Source organism: Harpegnathos saltator, unplaced genomic scaffold (assembly GCF_003227715.2).
Source record: "Harpegnathos saltator strain DR-91 unplaced genomic scaffold, Hsal_v8.6 scaffold467, whole genome shotgun sequence".
NCBI lineage: Eukaryota > Metazoa > Arthropoda > Insecta > Hymenoptera > Formicidae > Harpegnathos > Harpegnathos saltator.
This window is the reverse complement of record NW_020230280.1, coordinates 1,702,404-1,720,241: the sequence shown is the minus strand read 5'-3', so window position 1 is coordinate 1,720,241 and position 17,838 is coordinate 1,702,404. Positions and strand designations below refer to the sequence as shown.

The window sequence follows — 17,838 nt, the reverse complement described above, 5'->3', positions numbered from 1 at the left end:
TTGAACGTTGAAATCACCACATTTGAATTGTCGAAACCACGTTTCACATGTTCTTATGGTTGGAGCATGCTCACCGTAAGTCTCTACCAGCAAACGATGACTTTCAGCGGCTTTTTTCTTTTGATTAAACAAGAAAAGTAATGCATGCCGCAAATGCACGTTTCCAGGCACAAAACTCGACATTTTCAAAAAATTATTAACCTATAACGCTGTTATTTTGGCGGAACGTAACTTATGTAATTTTGAGGTTAATGTCAGTAGAATAAAATGACATATGTATCAAATCATAACATTGCATACTTATGGCTAGTGACATCTGTTACAAAAACCGGAAAGTAATTACCGACATACCTGGTATATATGTCAATAAAAAACAGTAGTAAAATTATATTACTACAATTGAAAATTATAAGTTCTCCAAACTTTAAAACTCTTTCCAAAATATATCAATATATAATATTATTTTTATCGAAATTATAATTCGTCGAATTTGCCTGTTTTTTAGAATAAAGCAAAAGTATGTCTAATTCATTTTTGAGTTAATTTTTTGGCGCCAATAGCGAATCAAAAGGTCATTAGACCCGCGAATAGGCGTTAATTAACAAACTAACTTGTAAGGCCTGGTCTACAATACGTGTCGTAAGTTGTAAGTCAAGAATTGACGAATCACAGTCGATTATTACAAAAATAATCTGCTATAATTGGTCAGTTCTTACGGCTTACAGTTTACAACACGTATTGTAGACCAGGCCTAAGTTAGTTAACTTAATTAATTAACTAGTTTATTATTAGTTTAAACGTTTCATAGGCTGCGTTTCGATATTCATTGCAAGTACTGAAAATCTATAGTTCTTGTTACATTATAGATTTTCAGTACTTGCAGTGAATATCGAAACGCAGCCTTATTTAATATAAGCACAGGCGTAAGATGTTCCTATTGGTTGTTATTTGTTAGACTGCGTTCAGAAGAACAAAATGATCAGTGAGTGCTTAGTGATTCTCTCTTCTGATTGGTAAATACTTCTGGGTCTATGAAGAATTTAAAAGAATGCTCCAGTCACAGACAATGATCACTTTGTTCTGCTGAACGCAACCATTAGCTGGAATAACGTGTTGCGCCATAATGTTTCCTACACATTCTTTTCCATCCTATCTAGCATTTCTGCACCTATAAACTTTTGCTGTACTCGTCAGTTCTAGTTCTGAACCAGTTCAAGTGCAGCACTAATTCAGCTAAAAAGAACAAACCTAGGGTGTGTTTGTATTTCGAGCATTCATCCGGATCATGTGGGTGTGGGTTTCGGAACGACGGTCACATTTCGGGTCATATGATCGACGTTACGCCAGAATTGATGTGCCGTCATAGGCGTTGACTCCTCTCCGGTGTGTCTGTCTGTTGAGTTTCCGCGAGTTCCCCGAGTGCTTCCTGACGAACTTTGTGAGTCTTTTTCGTGAAGCGGAAACACACGGAGCACCATGGCCCTCAGCGACGCTGACGTGCAGAAGCAGGTTAATAATGAAAAACTCCGCTATATTCTGAAACCTTGTAACATCTTCGACGTATATGTCACACATATTCATGCTATTAATACTTTTTTTATAATTTATCGTTATGTTATTCCGTTGTTTTGATTAAATATAAATCCTGATGTTTTGCGGATCCTGTACGTTATACGGGTATCGGATTTCACGTCTCTGTGAGTCACGAAATTACAACTAGAATCGAGAAGCAATTTGAGCAAGTCTGTGAATATCCGAATACTGATAAAATCGAATAAATTAATAATTATTGCTTGTGAAACCTTTACTAGTAGTCTTGATTTTATCAAAAAATTGCCTCGTTTCTGATGTATATTTATGTCTAAAAATTTTGAAATTTGAACTTTGTACTCAAAGCTCAAACTAGATTAACTCTTGATTAGAAAAAGATTTTAATAAAATATGTACTTTTATGTATTTTATTATTAAATTATTAATAATAAAATAGTATTGTGATCCAAAAAAAAATAGACAAGTTTTGTATATTATCACAGAAAATTTATAAGGTAATAAAATGAAAAATGATGTTATAGATCAAACATATGATGGCCTTCATAGAACAAGAGGCCAATGAAAAGGCTGAGGAAATAGATGCCAAAGCTGAAGAGGAATTTAACATTGAAAAGGGACGTCTGGTGCAACAGCAACGTCTTAAGATCATGGAATATTATGAGAAGAAAGAAAAGCAAGTTGAATTGCAGAAAAAGATGTATGTATGACAGGTGTATACATCATTTTTATTAAATTGATATATGTTTTGTTATAATTATACTAAAATTTATACATACCGGAAAAAATTTTTGAAAAAGATCAAACATTTTATTCAATTTATTTTCTTACTAAGAAATTATTAGAAAATATTACTAAAAGATAATTTAATATATATTTGTATCTTTTATATTAACAACTTTTTACAGACAATCCTCAAATATGCTTAATCAAGCACGATTGAAGGCTCTAAAAGTCCGTGAAGATCATGTACGCAATGTCCTTGATGAAGCTAGAAGAAGATTAGGCGAAGTGATTCATGATTCTAGCCGATATAAGGAAATTCTTCAATTGTTGATTATCCAAGGCCTTTATCAAGTATATATCTATTATTTTAATATAATCATCATCACATCATTATGTTCTTCATAGAGTTTTATAGTATATAATAATGAATATTAATGGAACATTCAATATCTCTTCATTAATGATGTATATTTTTACTAGCTAACAGAACCACATGTTACTCTTCGCGTACGTCAAGCTGATGTACATATTGTACAATCTCTTCTCGAGAGTGTTCAACAACAGTATAAGTACATGACTAAGAAAGATGTTACCCTAAAAATCGATCCTGATAATTTCTTGCCCAGCGAAAGCTGTGGAGGTGTAGACTTATTGGCATCTAAAGGTAAATATATCAAAGAAAAACCTTCAATTTTTCGATATAATCACAATATTATTATCAATGTAAGTTGTTAAAAGAAAATTGTAATAGTGATAATATATTTACAATACTATATTCAAATTATAATGAGCTCAATGTATCTCAACTTTATCTAAATCTGACTTTGGTAAGACAATTGTATAATAAAATTTATTGCAACGCTTATTAATATGCCTGTATTAATAACAAATAATATCTAACTCCTACAGGCCGCATAAAGGTGAGCAATACTTTGGAGACCAGATTAGAGCTGATAGCTCAGCAATTGATACCCGAGATCCGCTGTGCCCTGTTCGGACGCAACGAGAACCGCAAGTTTAACGATTAAACTACCTCTCCTTGACAGTGTTAACTCTCCAAAACATTCCTTCTTATTGAGCAGATTATTGTCGCCTTTCACTCAAGTGTATTATGTAGAATAAAATTAGCGTACGATATTTTCCTGTCGTTGAGAGATTCGCGTTCAATATTCTCAATGAAAGTATTCGACACGATGGATGATTGCCGTGCAATATAATCACTATTGGAGCAGTGAACTAACTGTGTACATTACTCTACGAAAACACTCAATAAAATTAAGAACATGAAATATCGCATGTAAAGTAATCCAAAAACAGGAAAAAAATATTTCACACACCTATTATAATATTCGACATCGTTAATAACCATTAAAATTTCTGTAAAGTCACTTCATAAACCAAGCATACTTTCTTAGTTGATTAGGAATGTTAACTGATGGAGTTCATAGTAGTTAATGTTCTTGACTACTTATGTTGAAAATGAATAGCAATTGTGAAAAAAGTATAATACGTTCAAAATGATGCAAAACATCGTACAAATAAAGATATTAGCTGTCGAGTGTATTTTATATATATATAAGTATATATACTTATATACATATAAAGCACTATGTTATGTACATTATGTATAAAACAACGATGTATCAATACAATAAATATATCAATCATTGTTGTTGTTGAAAAGGTGTATTTAAAAAACTTCAGTTTTGCAGGAGTGTAACGCTAAAAAATGTAATGCTATATTGACACATATAATTTAAAATGGAATATACAACATAACGCATAAGACTAAACAATTGTTACAATTTTATGTATATAGTTTTTTTGTCAATTCAATATGTGTCCTATACTCTTATAAGATTAAATGTACCGAATATTGTGTTTCATCATCATATATATGGATACAATTGAAATAAATAAAATGAAATATGGTTAAAAAATTGTTGATAATTTCATGTGATGCGATTGTGAACGAGATTTGAATTTTTATTTAAATTTCTCGCTTTCTGAGCTTTAACTTAATATATGAACTTCCATTTGATATTTTCTATTAAATAATATATAACTTACTTATACACTACAATTTTATATTGATAATAGTTTTTCGGGAATGCGCAACATTTTCAAATGAGTAACGTTCTTATATTAAACTGTAGAAATCCATAAAAGGCACGGTGTTAATGGTTGTAAAATATTCTGTAGAAAAAAAAAAACAATGCGTAAACGTCCTAATAGCTGGACACGTCCCAGTATCCGACCACTTTGATCAAAAATATTTACTATTCATTTTAACAATAATGAATGAAAGTAATAATTATTGTAAACAAACTCCAACATTTGACGATTAGTTAAAAAAAATATACCCAATTTGATACTTTTGTATTAAAATAAAAATTAATTAAACAAGCATGCACCTATGGTTTAGTAAAATAATGGTCAATTGTTAATAAATTGATTAAGAGACAGCATCTATATTTATATTATTTTTTGTTAGCACATACTAATTTTCTAATTGCGGTCAGACATTGGGAAAAATTATATCTGAACATTAGGCTATATTTCAACTGTCCGGTCACATATTATTGTGCTTCATTACTTGTATAAATATTTCATTAATAATAGATATATACAGGGTGAGCCAAAAGTTTGGAAACCCTTTAAAATCTCGAAAGATATAAGTTTTACAGAAAAATGTTTCAGACAAAAGTTATAAGGCTCAAAACGATGTATTTACTGATCTTATTTACTGATATAGTTTTTGACCTTGAGTGGCGTTGCCAAGGTCAGATCAAGGTCAACTTAATTTTTTTTAATGGAAATCGCCATTTTTTATTATATCATCTTTTTCTATCAATTAATTTGAATAACTTTTGTCTGAAACATTTTTTTATTTACCTAATATGTTTTGAGATATTTAAGGAAAACTTGATGACTTTTTCAATACTTAATTTACGATATCTCGCTAACTATTTGTCGGAAGAAAAAATGGTAGTAGACTTTTTTACTCTATTTGGTCTCAAGAACATATTGTTACAATAGTTCCCTAACTTTTATTAACTTCCTGACTTTTGGAAATTTCAAAATCATCAAATTAACAAAAGTCAGGGTGCTGTTGTAACAATATGTTCTTAACCAAATAGAGTAAAACAGTCTACTACCATTCTTTCTTCCAACAAATAGTTAGCAAAATATTGTATTGAAAAAGTCATCAAGTTTTCCTTAAACATCTCAAAACATATTAGATAAATAAAAAAATGTTCCAGACAAAAGTTGTTCAAATTAATTGGTAGAAAAAGATGATATAATAAAAAATGGCGGTTTCCATTTAAAAAATTAAGTTGACCTTGACCTGACTTAGGCAACGCCACTCAAGGTCAAACCAATAAGATCAGTAAATACATCGTTTGGAGCCTTATAACTTTTATTTGAAATACTTTTCTGTAAAACTTATATCTTTCAAGATTTTTAATAGTTTCCATACTTTTGGTTCACCTTGTATATTGGTTTAAATAATTTTTCTCTACTTAAGGGAATCTTAAGTTTTCGAATAAATGCAAATATTTATATCAAAACTATTTTTAATATTATTTATTGTATTTTTCGTGACGACCTACACTTAAACATCCAGTTACTGGGGCATTTACCTTACTTTGCAATGCATCAAACTATGCGGACGAAATTCGAAGATCAATGCATGCTTCCCCTTCCATATCTAATGATTCCGGCGTATCTGATAGGCCAATCTGTTCCCCGTCGAAATAAAACTTCAGATTGCTTTCTTCTTCACCAAATTGTACTGCGCAATAAGAAAACAACGTTCTAAATTGTTGATTCTTTTTGAGTGGGATGGTCAACGATTCCTTCTTGTTTCCAGTTTGTACTTTAATACTGCATATGTCTTCTTCATCATCTTTTTTATTTTTATCGGGTAACTCATTCATACCTGGATTTACTATACCACCATCTATGATACAATCATTATATAATATTGTTGTTATTCTTAGAGGTCTGTGATTTATTTATACTAACCGAGAATATCTATAACTGAGAGATTAAGCAAAGCTGGTGTGTCAATGCGACTAATAATCTTATCATTCTTCATAATTAATATTTCATTTACAGAAACCTTCTCCAAGTCAGCATAATGTTGAAAAATCTTTAAAAAGCTGTCATGCTGCAATAACAAGGGAAAAGTTTGTAGTTGCATGTATAAATGGTATTAGTTGCCAACTGTGAGATTGGAATACATACTCTACGCATATTCAGACGGTCGAGCCTAACAGATCTCCATAATACTTTTATATTTATTTCATAGTTGTCATCTTCATTGCAAGCATCATCATCCGAAGACAAGGCAACGATATCATTCTTACTAGATTCAGAAACTGAGTTAAAGTTTTCTTCAAATACAATATCTGGTACAATTTCTATCTCGGTACAATCTAGATTATTAATAAACGAAGGCTAGAAAACATAAACAAAAAATATATATATCCTCACATATTAAATATTGATTTTTATGTGCTGTATCTTTGTGATATTTGTTTCAAAATCATCATGAAATCATATCTATTGGTATACTTAGTTTACATAAAGTTATTTAGCAAAATTTTAACTTTTTTGGTATTAAAAAATTAATATAAGTATATATTAAAAAATTACCCTATCCGTAGTTGACATAGTATGATAAGTTTTGGTTTTGTCTTTGCCTCTACCTCTGTTTTTACCTCTAGCTTTACCTCTATTTCCATTTTTGGATCTTGTAATTCTAGTTTCTCTTTCTATAATTATGTTATTTGTTATGTTATTTGACATAACTTCATCATCACTAATTATTATATTATTTTCACCACTTGTTACTGCAACACTAAAAATGAAATAATTATCGATATTTTTTTACTCAAAGTAATATTTATTATTTTAATAACAAATATGCAGATAATGGCGCATGAAAAGAATTTAATGGTTATGGATAAGAATCGTATATCATGAGATAAAATATTGTATATATAGTACCATACCTGGCAAGTTTTTCGTTTTCAAGACGTTTCTTTTTCAATGCTAAAATCATAACATTTTATATTTGATGTAAATTAATTGTATATTTTTAATAATAAAAAGAAAATTGTCTAATTTCACAGTTCTGTCTTTTTCTACCATAATTGTTATTTTTAAATAAGATTAAATAAGATATTACCTCTTAAGCGGCCAGCAAAGTTTGTATATGTATCATCTTCATCTGAGGAACTCTCTATTAATATTTTATCCATTCTGAAACAATATGTGTTTTAATGCTTCAAACACGATATAACACAATATAACAAATTTTATGTAATTCATAATTTGTATTAACTATCATTACATAGTAGCGAAATATATTGCATATTTATTAATTCTGTAAATAAAATGGATAAAAACATAATTCCAGAATTATTATTAACAACCTTCTATTTGGAGGAATCCTGAAGAAACATTATCACTCGTTCAGAAGGACTGATCCAAAAAATATAGATTCTATCAAAATAATACTCTTTTTTTTAATTGAACTAACGTTATACTTTGTTCCTTTACAAGATGAATAAAATTAAAATTCTTTCGCTTTCTTGTTACCCGACATTAAAACATAACATTAAAACGCAACGTTGATCTCACATAAATCTATCGTTTTTAATAAATTTTGATTTTTCCTATTTCCATTTGGGACAAAATGAACAAATCGAAAAGAAAGTTTAATTTATCAAATTCAATTATATGCATTCACATACGAATATTTTAAATGACTACGTTTAATAGAGAAAGTTATTTTGACAATTGTAAAATTCGTTAATTTGATTGGTATATACTTTTAATTTTGACAGAATCTAAAAACATACACCAAGTAATTCATGTAGAATTTTACGTAGTTGCATGTGATTTTTCTGCAAACGAACTATTATCTATCACACATAAGTCTTTTTCACTAATGTAAATTTAAGAAAGTGAACATTCTCGTGTTTTTACATAAAAAATTTTTCACTTTTTACAAGTTTACGCAAGAGGAGAAGATTCATGCCCGGTATCCTGCTTTGTATTCGCGTAATTCATGTCCAACTATTTCATTGGCTGTTTCGTAGATTGATATTATAAAAAATATTTATTCTCTTATGATAAAACTTAGCTGATGAAACAACACAGTATCAACATGGTTAATAAAAATGCAGTATCTTCTTAGCTATAGCGACAGTGTAAGGGTCTGTTCTTTATAGCTGCACTGCTGAACTAGTGCAATAAGTTAGAATGAGAAAAAATATAGTTGTCTCATTTTAACTTATTGTACTAGTTCAGTAATGCAGCTGTAAGGAATAGACTCTATATAATGGCTGCATTCCAATATTTACTGCCATCACTGACAATTTATAATATACGTGACACAAACTATGTATTTTCAGTACTGGCAGTGAATTTCGGAATGCAGCCCAATATATACAAATGTAAAGCCTGTATCAGACTACGGATTGAGATTGAGTATTAGATTGAAATTTAACCAATCAGGGCTAAGTTTACTATATTTGAGATTATTTTATTTTTTTCAATTGGTCAAATTTCAATCCAATCTCAATCCCAATTCATAGTCTGATACGGGATTAAGTAATCGGACAGATTATCATGAATTTTATGGAACGCAATGGAATTATATGGAACGCATAATTGAAGTTAGTTTTTCATCCATAAAGCCCGTTCTACATTAGTTGCAAGACACAGAACGCAACTCGCAAGTCGTAGAAATCCACCAATCATAATCGAATGTTAAGAGAATATTCGACTGTGATTAGTGAATTCCTACGACTTGCGACTTGCGTTCTGTGTCTTGCGTCTAAAGGTCATTCTACAATACGTGTCGTAAGTTGTAAGCCGTAAGAATTGGCGAATCACAGTCGATTATTACAAAAATAATCGGCTATAATTGGTCAGTTCTTACGGCTTACAACTTACGACACATATTGTAGAATGACCTTAAAGGCCATTGCACGTAAAAAAATTTTAGTCGTAACCGTAAGACCGTAAGCAAATTGACCAATCACAACCCAGCATCTCGAAATATATGAATTGTGATTGGTCAATTTGATTACGGACTTACGGTTACGACTAAAACTTTTGTACGTGCAATGGCCTTTATAGGCCTGTTCGTTTTGTCTACATTGCTGAACTGGTGCATTGAGTTAAAGTGAGACAAACGTAGGTTTTCTCACTTCAACTTGTTATACCAGTTCAGCAATGCAAATTACTCTACATTCAGGGCCGTATTCATAGTCGGATCTTATATTTAGACCGTCTTAAGTTCACGTTCAAATATTCTGTAGCCAATGAAATGATCCGTACAGCAGCTGAAAATGAACTTAAGACGATCTTAAATATAAGACCGGACTATGAATACGGCCTTCAGAGTAAAGTTTCCGCACCTCTAAAGATACACAAAAAGTGTTAGCTTTTAAGATGCAGATTTAAGATGCAAATATAAGATTAGACAATAAAAACTACTTATAGATTCCTCAGTTCTTATGAAATCTTCAAAATATATTAATTTAGCTCGAATGGCACAAAACGCACTAATGTGGCACACTTTTTGGCACAATCGAACACGGTTTTGCTGGCAACACTGATCAGCACCTGCACCAAAGTGCATGAGCGAAATGGCGGAATGCAACGAAAAATGTGGGGACTGTTCATTTGATTTCAGCGAGGATAAGCAAAAAGGAGTATGTTTGATAAAAGAAGAGTACGTAGGTATACTATAAGAGTCCCATCAACTTTTTGATCATGGGTTCATTTCAAGAACCATATCATAAAAACGTTATTCTTTATTTAACCTCCAAACATTGCCCCAGTCACATGGTTCTTGTAGACCTGATTCAACAAACTTTTATGATTGTATTAATGACTATAACTAAACTGCTACTTAATATTGTTAAGAATGCTCATTCTCTTTAATCATTACACTAAATGTTATATAGGTAATATTTTTATGTGTTTATATTATTTCACACATGTCATGTTTATTAATAAATTATCCCAATATTACTTTAAAACTAACACGTATATTATCTTCCAGGTTTATCATCGAAGATCACGTGAGGCAGCTAAGCGAGGAGTGTTTGACAGAAATCGACAAGCAGAAGGTATTTTCAGGCACAAATGTGGAAGATCCAGATGTGCCATCATCAGATGAGCCGTCTGCTAAAAAATTCAAGCAGGATGATAAGAAGGAGAAACTTCGAGGTCAAAATAAAGCAAGGCCACCGCCATTTAAGGCATCCAGGGAGTTAAGTCTATGTCCCTGGATCGCGGATCAAACGGCGGACGAGCCAGAGAGAAAATGTGTAAATCAACGCTGCATGTTCCTCCACAATCGCGAAGAGTATCTGAAGATACGACCAGCGGACATTGGCATAGAATGTCATATTTTTAATATAACTGGTAAGTGTCCGCGAGGGACCACGTGCAGAATAGGCTCACAACATCTCACCAAAGATGGTTTCAATATTGTTGATGAGAAGAGACTCGAGGAGTACAAAAAGCATTCACCATCCACAATGAACCATCTTTCAAAGGACTTGCAGAACAATCTGCGTAAGCACAAGTACAACTTCGCCAGAGCAGAGGCAATTGTCAAAGCCAATGATCCATCTAGGAAGAAGATGCAATCGCAATGCTCCAAGTCCAACGAGACCAACATAAGCAATAAGGAGACGCGTGGGACAGAAGCTGAGAACAAGCCGGGACCAAAAGTTGCGGCTGCAGAGTCCGCGAATACCGCCGATGATAGCAATTGTGTAAAAGCGGAGAATAACCTGTCCGAGCATAATATCTCATTGGAATCAAAACGATCAAGAATCGGACCCGTGGACGACAGCGACGTGATCAAATTGCGTCAATCGGAGAAACGGAAGATCGACTGGAGAAACAAGATTCTGCTGAGTCCACTGACCACTGTGGGAAATCTGCCGTTCCGCAGAATCTGTAAAGAGTACGGCGCGGACATCACGTGCGGCGAAATGGCACTGGCGCCGAAGATACTGAAAGGTACCCAAGAGGAGTGGGCATTGGTGAAGAGGCACGAGTGTGAAGACGTATTCGGCGTGCAACTGTGTGGCAACAATCCGGGCGTGCTGACGAGATGCGCCCAGCTACTGAATCGCGAAATCGACGTGGATTATATCGATTTGAACCTTGGCTGCCCGATCGACTTGATTTATAGGCAGGGTGGCGGCAGCGGTATGCTCAACCGATTGAACGTACTGGAGACTGTGGTAAAGTCCGTTAGTCAAGTGTTGGACATACCATTATCTATTAAGACAAGGACCGGAGTTTACATAGACAAACCGATCGCGCATAACTTAATGCCCAAGTTTCATGAATGGGGTGTGTCCATGATTACTGTGAGTAAGTCTGTTGGATTTATATTTCTTGGTCGCCGCTGAATCGGTTTCTTCGAGGAGAACGTATTCTTGATGCGAAGCAGGACTTCTTAACGAAAATCAGTCTTTAAAGAAAATTTAAAGGAAATGGTTTCAAAACATTTCTAGGAAAATATGTTTTTAAAGAAAATTCGAGAAAACCACTTGAAAGCATTTTTGAGGAAATTCATTTTTAAAGGACATGTAAGGGAAATTATGTAAAAACATTTTAACATGCAATGATATTCGAATCAGAAATATTTTTACGGAAAATTGATAGAGTTATCATTATCCTCTAGAAAATGCGGGAAAGAGGCAGTAGAAGTACGAGCTTCTCGGAGAGACCGACGCAATCCTTGTCGCATGTTTAGCGCAAATGAAGAGCTGTTATTTTTCTCAATAGGTGCATGGAAGATCCCGTGAACAAAGATATACGAAACTAGCCGACTGGGAGTACATAGAAAAATGTGCCGTGGCAGCGAGTCCGGTGCCCGTATTCGGCAATGGTGACATTTTATCCTTCGACGATTACCAGAGAATGAAGGAGACCTACAGTACTGTTCAGGGCATCACAATCGGTCGCGGTGCCTTAATCAAGCCGTGGATCTTTACAGAGATTAAGGAGAGAAAGCTAATCGACATACCGAGCGGAGAAAGATTCGACATTCTTCGGAAGTATGCGAATTACGGGCTCGAGCATTGGGGATCCGACACTCGCGGGGTCGAGACTACGAGGAGATTCATGCTAGAATGGATTTCCTTCCTTCACAGGTAAACTAGCCTCGAGAGAGATTAATTGAATACGATTATTCGCAATTCCTCATCACTGGTAAAAGCAGCGATTGAATTCAACTGTGCAATTTGCAGCCAGCTGCCTTTCTTCAAACACTTTCGTCCTTGTTTGAAAATTTATTTCATTTTGTTCGATGTCGAGAAATTTGATATTTTATTTCCGAAGCTCTTTATTAAGTTATATTGCGATTATCTTATATTATTAATGCCGAATTTTATTGGTAAGTAGAATTTCCATCTTTTTTGACTCTATTAAAATGTTTAAATATAATCATACTCTTTCTTCGGGATATCTTATTAAAAAATTGATCTCATTTTGTTTAAAATAGGATAAAATCTGTTGTTTTCTTAGTGTTGTTTAAGTATTGTTTATTGTATCGTGTTAAGATTGCTTTATGTATCTTGTTAATATTGAATTTTATTGGTAAGTGGAATTTTTTCTCTTCCGATCCTGTTAAAATGTCATCATATTGTATTATTATCATGTTGCATTATATAGAGCCTGATGATATACTGTATTATATGATATATGATATCGTGTAAAATATTTACTACTTTGCTGTTGTATTCGCTTACAATGTAACACGTTACAGATATGTTCCCGTTGGAATCTTGGAGAGACCACCGCAGAGGATCAACGAGCGGCCACCGTTCTACAGAGGTCGTAACGATATGGAAACACTGATGGCCAGTTCCAATTGTGCCGACTGGGTGAAATTATCGTAAGACTATTATTCTCAAGCTGCTTTCGGCTTTCGTCGAGTTAGAATTGACACTGACGTGCAATTGCGATATTTACACAGTTTCGTTCCTTTTCAGGGAGATGCTGCTCGGGAAAGTGCCTGACGGATTCCACTTTTTGCCGAAGCACAAGGCGAACTCGTGGAAATGATCCCGTCGCGAAGAAGGGAGACGAGCGGATTCATCAGTTAGTGAAACGTATTTCCACCTTGGTCGAATTTTCGCAATAATCATTTCTATGCAAGAGAAAGCGGCGAGACCGTTAGCTAGTATCCGTTATATTTCACTTGTTCATATTTGTAATACAGTGAATAAATATTTTTAAGAAAGGCACGTTTATATTGCAGATATATGTCCGAAGCTTTTCGACATCTTTGTACTAGATAGTGAAACTGTTGAACTTAAGCTAATTCACGGATTCGTCTTCGGTAGATCAGTAATGTGCGTTTATCTCGTCGAGGGTTGTGACCGGCCACATGCAATCACAACCGCTGGCGACCTCCCTCGTGTACGGCTCCCAGCAATCAGTGCCCCATCGCCGTCGGGTTAGAAGCAACTGTCGGCTTCTCTGTACGCAATGGAATCCTGGATAAGCGCATTTCTGCCAAATAAAAAATAATAGATCATTATTTCATGTGTTGCACAATTATATACAAAATTGTGTGCAAGACTTCACGCGATCTGTCGCCGAGAGATCACGATAGCTACGCGGCCTTTCTTATTTACGCCACTGCGCGGAGATGAACTTACCTGTTGCGAATGTTTCCTTATCCCTCCATCGTCGTCCGATAACGAGTAGCTTTTGCAGAAGACCTCGTGATAATGCTGCGGCTGATGCTCGTAAATGGAATTGTCCATTTTCACTTTTCTTGTTTTTATTTCGCAAAGATTACGGTACTCCTATGTACAAGAGAGAAGATTAATATAGACATCATATTATCTCATAACGCGACGTCGCGCATTACATATATAGACGCTTGAATAAGAGATAAGGATGTAGGGGATAGTACATATAGAATCGGAAAAAAGCTGACGAGAGCTCGCGCGACGGGGCGTTGAGTTCTCATTGAGTATCCAATTTTAAAGATTGGATTCTTACAATCTACGAACGTGTAAAAATGACTCTTGGGCTCTAAAAGCATGTGTCGGTTTTACATAAGTTTTCTAAATATATGAAACGTTTTATAACAGTTTACAAAACAAACGTTTCTAAACGTGCTATCTGGGATGTTCCTGATCTTCTTACACACGAAATAATCAATTTCTGAAAGTGGAAAACTGTTTACTAACGGGCATTAAATTTCTATTATCTCTGTCCAGCTGTTGCAGCTCGTCCTGTCTTGCTTCATTCTCCGTGTCATAATCATCTTCTGGCAGATAAGAGATATCCCTCACCACCGGTATGTTACGTAGATCGTACGAATAATATAGCTGAGGCTCCCCTCTGAAACTCTCCTTAATCAGCTGAGTGAGATTCTGCCTTTTGCAGGACACGTGGTTGATGATGAAGAACAGCACGATCTACAAAGTTAAAAAAGGTCAACGATTTAAATACAATGACGTGTGTTATTAAGCCGGTGGCATGAAGATGAGTGAAACTTTGAGATCAATGCCTCTCTCTTTAGATTAACGTGACGAATAAAATTCTACGTTAAAAATCTATACAAGGTAATGTTTACAATAAATTTTAAACAACTTTCCAGGACGATCTATCGAGTTCTCTGTGATTAAAGCGGGATAAACTTTGCGGCAAGGATCAAGATATCTTAAGGGAAGTAGCCGTCGCGAACTGCTGCACGTTCGAATCACTTTTACCGCTGACACAGAATCGTGAATGCCCCTTAAGTGTCACGTTGCGTCACTGATAGGACCTAAACTTCGATGGAGGTCTCAGTCAGCAGCCTTTAGTGACCCATCAAACCCGATGATACGTAAATCGCGCACGGAGGGTCCTGAGAGCAAGTGGGAACGGAGTTGTGATGAATCATTCGTTTGGAGTACTGCAACACTGGCGAAATGGTTTCACGCGGTCCGTCATATCGATGAAACGCGACACGCGTCTCCAATTTCTCTCGCGGATCCTTTATTTCTAATCTCGATTTTTTTTATCCTCGCCACAGAGAAAGACAAAGAGATCTCGCTGAGGAAATTTATTTAACGATTAGAACGAAAAATATATTTAACAATTTGCACGTCTCGCTCGCTAGGAAGAGCTAATGTAAACTTTGTCGCTACTAATTATATTTTTAAGCTTCTAACGCAATTTTGTAAAACTTCTAGGGGACCAGGAAGAAAACCTGAGGTCGACGGAATGTTTAAGGCGACGCACGCGTCGAGAATACAATGAAGAAGGATATTGATGCATCATTACGCCTCGTATGACGGATGACGCATTAATAAGAACGCACGAATTTATCAATAGGAACACGACGGCTTTCCCGCGAAGATAGGTATTAGTCGGTTCGCAAGGTCGGTTCTGATTGAGCTGACGTGATATGTGTGTCGTACGATATAAATTATTCTTCCCCGCGTCATCGAGTTAATTCGCGATGCTGCCGAAGTGACGACAGAACGACGCACGGAATAACGTACGCTCCTTCGATTCCGCGTAACATTAGAACCAATGAGCGCCGAGGAATCCGCAAAGGTATCGACGCACTTCTTCCTCTGGGATAATTTTACGCGAAAAAGGAAAGTCTTGCGATGTGTCAATTGCCCTGTCGATCAAACAGCGCAAGTGAAATTAGCATACACCGATGTTTTCCTACTTCGTACAAATTTATCCAAAAAGCAAAAGGAAAAGAAAAAAACAGGACAAAATATATGAATATTTTTTCTACTATTAATATCGTGTCTCAGATCCTTCTGCTCCTGTCGCGAATGTACCAGCTATTCGCTCGACTCGAGAACTTTTCGGCAAGGCGAAATGAGAGATCCAGAAAAAACAACGTAAAAGACGGAGAGGGGGGAGAGAGGGAGAGAGAGAGAGAGAGAGAGAGAGAGAGAGAGAAACGAGCTACGTCGACTCTTAGCATCACAACGATACGCATTACACACGCGACAACACGCCAATGTGGGGTAGGTAGTTATCCAATTGACAGTGCCCCCGTCTGACATACATAGTTCAGTCGATGGCGGGCTCAGGATGATCCTACGTCTCCGCTGAATGCCAGCCCAGCGTCGGAGCGACAGTCGTTCCCTCGAAATTGCACTCGCTGCGCGCGCCCGCGCGACGATCCCTCGTTCCTCGGTCGAAATCGCGTCACATTTCGTGTTTCTGACGGGATTGCGGCGTTTTACAAACGACACGAAAAATAGAAAGACACTTGTTTTCTCCTTGACATCGGGCGAGCCGCACGTGACGAATGTTACACGGGAACGATGTCGGCACGACGAACGTGCTCGGAGCGAGGCGATCGGTGTGTTCGCAGTGAGAGAACGGGCCCGGTCAAGGTTGACGATTGATTGATTGATTAGTGACACGCAGCCTCTTCTCTTCGCCAGGTGATTCCCAGGATTATTCAGGCGTTCCCGAGCCGGGAACGTGGTCCTGATACATTCCTTCGGAAAACGGAAGAAAGGACCGAGGGAAGATTGACGGGAGGACACGAAGAGGGGAGAAATCGAGGCGATCAGCGGCGCAAGCCCGCACATCCGTCGGCGAGTCCACGATCAGAATGTCATTGGGCTAACACCGATGCTATGGCAGCCGATCTCTACGCGAATGGCTCTGTAAAGTCGACGTCCATCAGGTAAGACCGATAAGAGATTGATAAGGAGCGTGACCAACTCACGCCTCGTCGATAGAGCGTCCTTCCGTTTTGTCCGGGTTTCCCCCAGTATAACGAAAGTTCACGAAAGTCCAAATCGCAATCGATCATTGAACTCTCGAAGCCGGTTTCCTTCTTTTAGCTGAATTGAAACTTCATTCCTTTTTGTCTTCGACGCTAGTTTATTTGTTTCACTTCAAAGAAAAGTAAGAAAAGTAAGCTTGCCCGAAAATGCAGCCTAGTTTAACGAACAGATTCTTTCGGTTGCTCGAAAATAGTCGCGTTAAAACATCCGATGCAACGTTCAACGCGGCCATTCAATCCGGTGCTTTGATCGTTCAAGTGTTATAATAACAATAATAATAATAATAATGATGATGATGATAATGATGGTGATTTTTGTTTTATTGGACATTAAATACAACGTTTGACCACGCCTATGAATGTAGACATATTTTCAGAAAATCTCTGAAAATGTAGACGCATTCCTCGAAGAGGAAAAATGCTAACAGGCGATATTTAACATCAATTTAGAAACTATCAAATCTCTCTACGGTGATTTGAAAGAATGATGATTGCACGAGTCACTCGCATGTCGAAGACGTTAGTCAAACGAAAGAATGCACTCTGATGCACTCGTTTACATCTGAGGAAAGCTGGTGAAATCGGAAAGAAAGGTTCCCATTCTCGATGCGCGTTTAACGCTAAATGTGATCATCCGCTCGCGAGTTTTATTTGCCTATCAAGATAGCATTCAATGTCAACGTGACATGAGGATCAGATAGCCACGTTTAGGCGCGCTAAGTGCGAGCGGCCAACTCTAAGTT

The 17,838-nt window shown here is 35.9% G+C and overlaps 5 protein-coding genes across 13 annotated transcripts in view; 3 read left to right on the top strand and 2 right to left on the bottom strand.

The window, feature by feature from the left end:
* Positions 1-1,303: 1,303 nt before the first annotated feature.
* Positions 1,304-3,414, top strand: Vha26 (V-type proton ATPase subunit Vha26). Its single transcript, XM_011144127.3, has 5 exons — positions 1,304-1,509; positions 2,073-2,248; positions 2,457-2,625; positions 2,755-2,938; positions 3,184-3,414. The coding sequence occupies exons 1-5, from the start codon at positions 1,477-1,479 to the stop codon at positions 3,300-3,302; spliced, it is 681 nt and encodes a 226-aa protein (XP_011142429.1). The 5' UTR covers positions 1,304-1,476; the 3' UTR covers positions 3,303-3,414.
* Positions 3,415-4,093: 679 nt separating this feature from the next.
* Positions 4,094-8,542, bottom strand: Rad60 (DNA repair protein Rad60). Of its 7 annotated transcripts, none has more exons than XM_011144129.3 (9): positions 8,148-8,542; positions 7,719-7,788; positions 7,472-7,545; positions 7,296-7,335; positions 6,937-7,141; positions 6,526-6,738; positions 6,304-6,448; positions 5,919-6,238; positions 4,094-4,470 (listed from the first exon to the last, which is right to left on the bottom strand). In XM_011144129.3, the coding sequence occupies exons 3-8, from the start codon at positions 7,542-7,544 to the stop codon at positions 5,940-5,942; spliced, it is 975 nt and encodes a 324-aa protein (XP_011142431.1). In that variant the 5' UTR covers position 7,545; positions 7,719-7,788; positions 8,148-8,542; the 3' UTR covers positions 4,094-4,470; positions 5,919-5,939. The 7 variants fall into 7 exon arrangements, with proteins under 7 accessions (XP_011142431.1, XP_025157847.1, XP_025157842.1 ...); XM_025302062.1 differs by having other exon boundaries at positions 5,924-6,238; XM_025302057.1 differs by lacking the exon at positions 4,094-4,470 and having other exon boundaries at positions 5,851-6,238; positions 7,719-7,767.
* Positions 8,543-9,822: 1,280 nt separating this feature from the next.
* Dus3 (Dihydrouridine synthase 3) lies at positions 9,823-13,571 on the top strand. 2 transcript variants are annotated; one of them, XM_011144136.3, is made up of 5 exons: positions 9,823-10,030; positions 10,364-11,690; positions 12,112-12,479; positions 13,094-13,222; positions 13,320-13,571. In XM_011144136.3, exons 1-5 carry the CDS (start codon positions 9,936-9,938, stop codon positions 13,390-13,392), a joined length of 1,992 nt encoding a protein of 663 aa, XP_011142438.1. In that variant the 5' UTR covers positions 9,823-9,935; the 3' UTR covers positions 13,393-13,571. The 2 variants fall into 2 exon arrangements, with proteins under 2 accessions (XP_011142438.1, XP_011142439.1); XM_011144137.3 differs by having other exon boundaries at positions 9,823-10,038.
* Positions 13,507-17,838, bottom strand: part of LOC105184981 (uncharacterized) — a 12,220-nt gene continuing 7,888 nt past the window's right edge. Inside the window, exons 2-4 of the mRNA XM_011144140.3 lie at positions 14,532-14,762; positions 13,992-14,141; positions 13,507-13,842 (exon numbers count right to left, since the gene is read on the bottom strand). Coding sequence (XP_011142442.1) covers positions 13,675-13,842; positions 13,992-14,141; positions 14,532-14,762 — 549 coding nt within the window. The 3' untranslated portion in view covers positions 13,507-13,674. The remainder of the gene's footprint in view (positions 13,843-13,991; positions 14,142-14,531; positions 14,763-17,838) is intronic.
* Positions 16,367-17,838, top strand: part of LOC105184980 (serine/threonine-protein kinase OSR1) — a 23,185-nt gene continuing 21,713 nt past the window's right edge. Inside the window, exons 1-2 of one of the 2 annotated variants that reach the window (XM_011144138.3) lie at positions 16,367-16,660; positions 16,746-16,993. In XM_011144138.3, coding sequence (XP_011142440.1) covers positions 16,607-16,660; positions 16,746-16,993 — 302 coding nt within the window. In that variant the 5' untranslated portion in view covers positions 16,367-16,606. Of the gene's footprint in view, positions 16,661-16,745; positions 16,994-17,838 lie in introns of those variants that run through there. The other variant, XM_025302093.1, reaches the window with a different exon arrangement.

Bases quoted from the DNA above. Each gene is read 5' to 3' on its own strand.
- Rad60 (XM_011144129.3), bottom strand. From the start codon at position 7,544: ATGGATAAAATATTAATAGAGAGTTCCTCAGATGAAGATGATACATAT. The intron at 7,336-7,471 runs GTAATATCTTAT...TTATGATTTTAG, and splicing joins CTTTGCTGGCCGCTTAAGAG to CATTGAAAAAGAAACGTCTT. The intron at 7,142-7,295 runs GTATGGTACTAT...TTTCATTTTTAG, and splicing joins GAAAACGAAAAACTTGCCAG to TGTTGCAGTAACAAGTGGTG.
- Dus3 (XM_011144136.3), top strand. From the start codon at position 9,936: ATGAGCGAAATGGCGGAATGCAACGAAAAATGTGGGGACTGTTCATTT. The intron at 12,480-13,093 runs GTAAACTAGCCT...AACACGTTACAG, and splicing joins TGGATTTCCTTCCTTCACAG to ATATGTTCCCGTTGGAATCT. The intron at 13,223-13,319 runs GTAAGACTATTA...GTTCCTTTTCAG, and splicing joins GCCGACTGGGTGAAATTATC to GGAGATGCTGCTCGGGAAAG.
- Vha26 (XM_011144127.3), top strand. From the start codon at position 1,477: ATGGCCCTCAGCGACGCTGACGTGCAGAAGCAG. The intron at 2,626-2,754 runs GTATATATCTAT...TATTTTTACTAG, and splicing joins TTATCCAAGGCCTTTATCAA to CTAACAGAACCACATGTTAC. The intron at 2,939-3,183 runs GTAAATATATCA...TAACTCCTACAG, and splicing joins AGACTTATTGGCATCTAAAG to GCCGCATAAAGGTGAGCAAT.